This window comes from Fundulus heteroclitus, unplaced genomic scaffold, assembly GCF_011125445.2.
Source record: "Fundulus heteroclitus isolate FHET01 unplaced genomic scaffold, MU-UCD_Fhet_4.1 scaffold_475, whole genome shotgun sequence".
Lineage (NCBI taxonomy): Eukaryota > Metazoa > Chordata > Actinopteri > Cyprinodontiformes > Fundulidae > Fundulus > Fundulus heteroclitus.
The window spans coordinates 343-9,458 of NW_023396896.1; the positions used below are offsets into that span (position 1 = coordinate 343).

A 9,116-nucleotide genomic window follows, 5' to 3' on the forward strand; every position below is an offset into this window, starting at 1 on the left:
TAAATCTATCTGGATGTCATGTAGCATTTGGCCGTCTCCTCTATGTAAATTATCAGCAGATATCTCTAGGACATATGTGAGTCTAGTGATAATACCACTATGGTTGTTTGGCTTCATCTCACTTCCAAATCAATCTCTAACCTATACATACAAGTGACCGCCTCTTCCTTTTACTGGAAGTGACCAACTGGGTAAATTACTGGTAATGTATCAAAAAGAAAACAGGAGGCTCCAGTTTTCATTTAGTAAAGAGTCATGACTTAATGTAACAGATAACGGCGTTACGTTACTTCCACTTAGAACACAGTGTGTTACTACACTGCATCAATAAAGCAGCTTTTCTTCACAGCAATGCTCTCCGCTGCAGGAGTTTACCAGTGGCTGACTTAGTTTTAGCACTTTACTTCTTCAGTGGTATAATTAGCTGAAGTACATTCTACCTGCTGCTGTCTGCAGTGGAGGGAGCCCTATTTCATTTACTACAAAGTCTGTTTTAGCTTGATATATTGCTGCAAGAGAAGATTCTGTTACAACCATTTATAGCTGGTTGCAGCTTGTTAATGTCAATAATAATCAAGTTTAAAACATTTGGTTTATTTATTGTTCTTCTATTATGAACATTAAGTATAATAATAATAATCATCATATCTACATAATTATATTAAAATTGATAGATGTCTTGACTTTAGACTCACTTGTGCCACCACACTAAAATGGTAGATTAGTGGACAATGTTTTCAGATTTATGCTCAATTCATTATTTATTCATTATTATGTATTTTATATGTGACACTTGAACTCTGAATTATTTTTACAGTTCCACTAACAGGAAAGTGGTCCTAATGCTTTGACATCTTAGATCCAGTGTCCGAAATTAACTTCCTGATTCACTGGCCAAGTTGGCCGGTAGATGTAAAAATCAACCGGCCAGGTATATTTTTTACCGGCCAAAATAATAATCCTCACCAGACCTCTCAATTTTTACCAAAATTAAGAGTGAGATTATGTTCATTTGGGGGGGTTAACCTCATTGGTGCGTCGCACGCGAGGGATAAACGGTGGGAAAATGCATAAATGAAGACTGTAAAGGGCTCCTTTAGAGGGGAGAGAATGAAAAATGTATCTAAGCTAAAGCCCCTGATGTTACAAGTTCCTTAAAATTACCCTTAAAAGTGCGCACCTAAATTACATGTAATTTTGCGCACCTGAATTTCAAGCTCAAGGAACCACAGCCCACGGAAGCACCGCTGGTTCTGTGTCGGTTAGAAAGCAAAAGAGCATGAAACACAGCCACTGACTCTCCTATTGATTTAATTTGGGACATTTTGGTACGAGTGGAAGGACATTAAACGTAGAGTGATTCACGTTTTGAAGGCTGGCCGCTGATATAAGCACCTGGCTCCTAGGAGGGGAGGGGGGGGGGCAGAGTAAGAGCGGTGCAGCACAGAAACACGGCGCATGTGATTAAAAAAAATGCAGAAGAAATGAGAAGAAAACTTCTAAACAGGACTAATTGACGTTTTAGACTGTATCTGGTTAGCAGATCTGTTCTGATCCAGCGTGCAGCCATGACTGGTTCCTCTTGTGTTTTAAAGCCAGACCTATCAGCTCTGAGCCACTCTGAGCATTAAAGCCACTCACACCTGCAGATGGAGGCAAAGGAGAAGGCCGGCTCAGCTTCAGGTAAGCTCCACCTGCTACCAGGCTCCACATTTGCCCTCTTTTCACAAGGCCATGGCTGATGTTCTGTGTGTGGGTGAGCATCAGTGTTTGGCTTCTGTGTGTTATGTGTTATTGGTTCAGGGCCCAAAGCTGCAGTCTGCTATAGCAATGTGAAAGGTGCTGCTGAGATCAGAGCAGAGCTGGGAGAGCAACAGGCTGCTGCTGCTGAGGGTGGCTTTACTTTTGCTCTGTTTCTGTTTGCTGCAGCCTGATAAAATCACTGTTTCCTTTTAATTAGGAACTCAGTAATCAGTTATTATTTCCTGAGTTACAACCTTCAGTCAATCAGTCTGATGGTGACCATGATTAAATGATCAATCATGGTTGATGATGAAATCCAACTCCATAAATCATCAAGTAGCTCTTAGACAGCAGCTAAAGCATCTCAGCTGAAGTCTGTAGCCTGGTGTCTGTAGACAGGATCAAATACGCTCTAAATGAACGCTTTCTGAGCTCCGTTAACACCACTTAGTCTGGGGGGGTTGATGCGTCACCTTGTGCTTGAATTCAGGTGCACATAATTACCTTACATGTAATTTAGGTGCCCACTTTTAAGGGTCATTAAGGGACTTGTAACTGAAGGGGCTTCAGCTCAGACCCTCATTCCTCCTCTTCCCTCTAAAGGAGCCCTTTACTCTCTTTATTGATGCATTTTTCCTCACTGTTTATTTCTGACATGCAGCGCACCAATGGGGGAAATCCTCCCACCTCAATGATTCCTCACCGCTATCATTAAGTATAAATTATGCTGGTGCCAGACGTTACCAAATAGTGTTTTTTCTACAGTCACTTAATAACCAGTGAGACGCAGAGCTTGAAAAGCTGCAGCGTTCACTTGACCTCTGTGAGCAACATATATGTCCAAAACCTGAGGTTATATCAAGCTACATGGCTTAATAAAAGAATCAAGTTACAGCATCATTTCTTTTAGATTTCTTAGTTTAGATCAAACTGATTTAGCCCGATTACATGAAATTACAACATGGATTTTTTTTAAAGAGCTGTATAGCATATTTTATTTCAGAGGAGCAGTCCTGCTATGGAAGAACTGAGAGATGTGCACATCTTTCAGGGTTCTAATTTTATTGCCATTAAATGATTTACATTTTCTGCAGTGAGATTTAGCACCAGCATGTAATAACCCATGTAGTAACCTGTAGTTATTAAAGTATTTCTGATTCTGATTAAAAAAGGAGTGTAATAATGCCGGCAGAAACTTACAACTACTTTATAACTTTATTCAGTGATTATTTGTACATGTGGGGTCTGTTTCATTTGATCCATTCATGCGGGTCTATCTAGTAACAAAATCTATTTTACAAGAATAAAGCAGCAGCTGAATGGACTCAGGAAGGTGGAGTTTTGGTTGCAGCAGACAGAATTTCTGCAGATGAGCCAAAATCAGAGCAAACTGGATTTTCCTCAGAAATCTGGCATGGACCACTGAGCCGTTTACTTGTTGAGAAGGTGCAATATTGAGCGTAAATGTTGTGAATAGAGATTAAACAGACGTGATTCTGCTCATATCAGGCAGTCTTGGTATGTTGGAACAATCCCAGGAGAACAGTTTGGTGTTTTTCTCTTTAACCCACTAACTGGACAGTAAGGTGTTGACACTCCTCTTTCACTTTTTAACCAAAGGAAAACATCTCCACTTCCATGTCTAGTCAGTTAAAATGAGACGCAGTTGACTGGATCCATTCTCCACCGCTCCCCCAGCCCAAAAAATGAACATAATCTCACTCTTAACTTTCCCTAAAAGTTGAGAGGTGTGATGATAGCGGATCTAGTTAGCTGAAATCTTTCTCTTCTAACTCTGTTCCAGCTCCATAACATAGTGGAACAAGCCAAAGGGCTCCTGAGAGACACTGTGGTGTTGTTAGGCTTGGCTTGTCATGGACTGTTGCTGCTGTCCTCACAACAGGAGACTATGTGAAGCTAGACAGCCACCAAGATGAAGAAAGTTCTCCACACAAGGCTTGATGTCCTTCACTTCTCTGAGGAACCTTTATTCAGAGATCTGACCAAGATGGGAGGTCTCACTCTGATTAAATATCACACCCAAACCTTTTTAACTATTGTTAGCATGGATTTACTGTGACTAATGTTAAACTATGAACTAGTTTATTATCTTATTTATGTCATTTATTCCCACCATGAATGTATTCCTGTCTGTTAACAAAAGGCAGGACACTGTTCATTTGTTCTCTATTGTTCTTGATCTCAATGGTCTTTTTCCTGGTTAAATAAAACTAAAATGAAGGCTTACTCCAAGGGTTGAAGATGTCAGTGACAGTCGTAGACACTGGCAGACAAACATAGTTGTGGACTGTTTCAGAGAACAATGAAAGCTAACCTATTACTTAGAGGTTAGGAACTGAACAGCAGACAAACCAAGGCTGGTCAACCATGCTGCTCATCTGGGCTGTTTTTCACACAATGTTTCTGATCTTCTCTGATTTATTTAGTTTTTACAAAGAAGTCATTTACGACCCAGATTACCATCACCAGCGGACCAGAAGTGGCCCACAGACCATCAGTTCAATAGCCCTGACCTAAAGAGGGATTTTCTAAAGAGGTGAATTATAGCCGCACATCTTCCTTTCCGACCTCTGTTTTCGTCAGCTCCGATTCCTGGCGCAATGAACTCCAAGCGACGCAGACGCGTCCCAACTCTGCCTAAGTTCCGGTCAGCTTCGCTTCATAGCGCGCCGGGGTCTTTCTCAAACTGATCCCGTGGGGCTGGCTCTTGGTTCACGGATCCGCCGACTCATCCGGGACCTCCTCTGGTTTTCATCGGCTTTGCGGCGCCACCTTGCCGCTCGTCCCGGCCGCAACTTTTCAGCCGGATCTACTCTCTCATTCACTCGCTAATGCGTTCGGAGCCAGCTCAGGTAATATGTATTCACCCATGTTCGTCCTCTATTCAGGCGAACGTGTTTCATTTTACTGTTTGTTTTCCTTTTCTTCTTCTTCTGGTGTTGCCGGTAGCCACCGGGCTTGTGGTGGCATTGCTGCCACCTACTGGTTGGAGTATGAAGTGCATTTTAAATTCAGCAATTGATACCAATCGTTATTAAACCGCTGCAACTCTGGTGCAATTTGGCATCTGCGTTCTCTGCCATGTTCCCTGCCATATTCCCTGCGTTCTCTGCCATATTCCCTGCGTTCTCTGCTATGTTCCCTGTGTGTTCCCTGTGTTCTCTGCCATGTTCCCTGTGTGTTCCCTGCGTTCTCTGCCTATTCCCTGTGTTCTCTGCCATATTCCCTGCGTTCTCTGCCATGTTCCCTGCCATATTCCCTGCGTTCTCTGCCATATTCCCTGCGTTCTCTGCTATGTTCCCTGTGTGTTCCCTGTGTTCTCTGCCATGTTCCCTGTGTGTTCCCTGCGTTCTCTGCCTATTCCCTGTGTTCTCTGCCTATTCCCTGCGTTCTCTGCCTATTCCCTGCGTTCTCTGCCATGTTCCCTGCGTTCTCTGCCATGTTCCCTGCGTTCTCTGCCATGCTCCCTGCGTTCTCTGCCATGCTCCCTGCGTTCTCTGCCATGTTCCCTGCGTTCTCTGCCATGTTCCCTGCGTTCTCTGCCATGTTCCCTGCGTTCTCTGCCATGTTCCCTGCGTTCTCTGCCATATTCCCTGCGTTCTCTGCCTATTCCCTGCGTTCTCTGCCATATTCTCTGCGTTCTCTGCCATATTCTCTGCGTTCTCTGCCATATTCCCTGCGTTCTCTGCCATGTTCCCTGTGTGTTCCCTGCGTTCTCTGCCATGTTCCCTGTGTTCCCTGCGTTCTCTGCCATGTTCTCTGCCATGTTCCCTGCGTTCTCTGCCATATTCCCTGCGTTCTCTGCCATATTCCCTGCGTTCTCTGCCATATTCCCTGTGTGTTCCCTGCGTTCTCTGCCATGTTCCCTGCGTTCTCTGCCATATTCCCTGCGTTCTCTGCCATATTCCCTGCGTTCTCTGCCATATTCCCTGCGTTCTCTGCCATATTCCCTGCGTTCTCTGCCATATTCTCTGCGTTCTCTGCCATATTCTCTGCGTTCTCTGCCATATTCTCTGCGTTCTCTGCCTATTCCCTGCGTTCTCTGCCATATTCCCTGCGTTCTCTGCCTATTCCCTGCGTTCTCTGCCATACTCCCTGCCATGATTATTCATTAATCACGTGCATCAGCCAGAAATTGACCTTTCACCTGACCTTTCACCTCTCCATCCACCTCACCTCATCTTTCCATTCGTCTTGTTTAAATTTTGGAAAGCCTTTGCAGCAATGGCCCTCTTTGCTAAGCTTTCTCATCTTTTCTCCTTCATTGCTCATCCTTCTCTCTGCCTTCTGAACTTGCTGACGCTCTGGCCTGGACCTCAGCATTTTTGGGGGGGGGGGCATCCCTGTTCTCATACATCTGTTTATCTACGTTAAAGTATAAATCATGTTTCCTGATTTATGTTTCCTGCTGAGGTCCAAGTATTTCCATTTAGACGTTCCCCTTTGCAAGCCTTTCAGTTCCAAGTATCATCCTGAGACTGACCATCTCTATTCATTCACCTCAACATACACCTCCCCTCATCTCCCCATTCATCTCACTCAACTTTGGTAGGCCTTCAAGGCAACCGGCCTGTTTGATGCACCGGCCTGGACCTCGGTAATTTTTGGGGGAAAATGTCCCTGTTCTCATACGCCTGCTTATGCATATTGAAGTATAATTCAGCGTGAATTTTTCCTGCCGAGGTCTGAGCGCCAAACTCTTAAAATATTGTATCAATAAAATTCTTCTAATTGCCTTTTCTTTCTGTGTGAGTTTTTCAGATTGAAATGGGTAACAGCCCAATGAGTGAAGAGCTGTTTAAAGTTTAAAATGTGTCTCTGGATGATTGAATCTTTCTAAAAGATCAAAATCTCTAAATACCAAAAGCTGCAGCAGAGCTGACCTGAATGAGCTGAAGATTTAGAAATCTGATGGTTGAAATAGTCCAAAGTATGAAGGAAGTAGTTAAAGGTCCAAAAACGTCCAGAACCGACTGAATAATGAAGAATAAACCGGACGGCAATAATGCTGAATCAGCATCAGTCAATGAAGACATCTGGACTCACCGAGCCTTTCTGCAGTTCCTCACAGCTGGAACCAGTCTCAGTCGTCCTGATTCTGATGTGTTGTACTTCTCCAGGTCCAACTCATCCAGAACCTCCTCTGACATCTGCAGCATGTAGGCCAGAGCTGAGCACTGGATCTCTGAGAGCTCCTCTGATCTGTTCTCTGATTTCAGGAACTGTTGGATCTCCTGATAAACTGAGAGGTCCTTCATCTCCATCAGACAGTGGAAGATGTTGATGCTTCTGTCAGGAGAGATTCTATCAGTGTTCATCTCCTTCAGGTTGGTGATGACTCTCTGGATGGTTCCTGGACTGTTCTCTGTCTGACCCAGCAGGCCTCCTAAGAGTCTCTGGTTGGACTCCACAGAGAGGCCATGAAGGAAGCGAGCAAACAGGTCCAGGTGGCCATTTTTACTGCTGAGGGATTTATCCATGATTCTCTTCAGGAAGTCATCCAGAGATGTTTCACTGTATTCTTCATCCAGGAAGTTCTCCACCACCTGTGTGTTCCTGCTGGTGAAGCAGTGGAACATGTAGACTGCAGCCAGAAACTCCTGAATGCTCAGATGAACAAAGCAGTAGACTGCTTTCTGGAAGATCACGCTCTCTCTCTTGAAGATCTCTGTACAAACTCCTGAGTACACCGAGGCCTCTGTGACATCCAGACCACACTGCTGCAGGTCTTCTTGGTAGAACATGATGTTTCCTTTCTCCAGATGTTCCAACGCCAGCCTCCCCAGCTTCAGGAGAACTTCCCTGTCAGCCTCCATCAGCTCCTGTGGACTCCTCCCATGTCCTCCATGGTACTTGTTCTTCTTCCTCCTGGTCTGGACCAGCAGGAAGTGAGAGTACATGTCAGTCATGGTCTTGGGCAGCTCTCCTCTCTGCTCTGTGGTCAACATGTTCTCCAGAACCGTAGCAGTGATCCAGCAGAAGACTGGGATTCCACACATGATGTGGAGGCTCCTGGAGGTCTTGATGTGGGAGATGATTCTGCTGGACAGCTCTTCATCACTGAACCTCCTCCTGAAGTACTCCTCCTTCTGGGCGTCGCTGAAGCCTCGTACCTCTGTTACCCTGGCAACACATGAAGGAGGGATCTGATTGGCCGCTGCAGGTCTGGAGGTGATCCAGACCAGAGCCGAGGGAAGCAGGTTCCCCTTGATGAGGTTTGTCAGCAGAACGTCGACTGATGACTTCTGTGTGACGTCAGAAACCAGCCGACTGTGGCTGAAGTCCAGAGAAAGTCTGCTTTCATCCAGGCCGTCAAAGATGAAGAGAAGTTTGTGGCGAGCCAGCTGCTCTGCTGGGAGCTTCTGGAGGGTTGGATGGAAAACATGGAGCAGCGTGAGAAGACTGTGCTGCTCACCTCTGATCAGGTTCAGCTCCCTGAACGACAGCAGAACCACCACACGGACATCTTGGTTCTCCAAGCCCTCGGCCCAGTCCAGAGTGAACTTCTGCACTGAGAAGGTTTTTCCAACACCAGCCACGCCGTTGGTCAGAACCACTCTGATGGCTCCATGTTGGTCAGGTGAGGCTTTAAAGATGTCGTGGCACCTGATTGGAGAGTCATGGAGGTTCTGGATCCTGGAAGCTCTCTCCAGCTGCTTCACCTCATGTTGGCTATTAACCTCTTCACTCTGTCCCTCTGTGATGTAGAGATCAGTGTAGATCCTGTTGAGGAGGGTTCTACTTCCTGGTTCATCACTTCCTTCAGTCACACGTTCACATCTCCTCCTCAGACTGATCTTATGTTCCTCTAGAACCTCCTGCAGACCAACATCTGCTGGAACAGAGAAGAAGAGACAACTGAAGGAAAAAAGCTGATTTAGTGATGAAGTTGGAGCAGAAACATCTGGAACATCAGGAGGTGTCATCATTAGAAGGTCTCTTAGGTCACATGATGTGATGCTAACCAATGGGATCCATCCTTAGAAGCAGAACCTTGTTAGATGGTCAGACAGCAGAGTTGTGCCTCTGCTTTGTGGCCAGTATCTGTTCACTGTCAGGATCTGATTCACAAAGCAGATCAGATGAAGAAATGCTGACAGAAACATGCAGCAGCTTTCAGCAACATCAACTCTTTAGCATCAGGTCACCATTGTCCTCATTTCTCTGCTTCTATCTGACCTTCTCCCACAAACACAGCAGCTACAGAAGAGGCAGAGAGACAGAAAATGCTTCCTGGCAGCATTTTCAGCCTTAATGAAGGAAATCTGGAGGAAATGCTCTAATCTGCCAGAGAAACAGCTCCTTGGATCAGCTAGTGTTCACATTTCAGATGCTTTTCTCCCTCACAGACT

General features: G+C 45.2%; 1 protein-coding gene across 1 annotated transcript; it reads right to left on the reverse strand.

The window, feature by feature from the left end:
• Positions 1 to 6,462: 6,462 nt before the first annotated feature.
• On the reverse strand, positions 6,463 to 8,807 carry LOC118560744 (NLR family CARD domain-containing protein 3-like). The gene is made up of 2 exons (XM_036132142.1): positions 8,730 to 8,807; positions 6,463 to 8,596 (listed from the first exon to the last, which is right to left on the reverse strand). Exons 1-2 carry the CDS (start codon positions 8,740 to 8,742, stop codon positions 6,807 to 6,809), a joined length of 1,803 nt encoding a protein of 600 aa, XP_035988035.1. The 5' UTR covers positions 8,743 to 8,807; the 3' UTR covers positions 6,463 to 6,806.
• Positions 8,808 to 9,116: the final 309 nt, after the last annotated feature.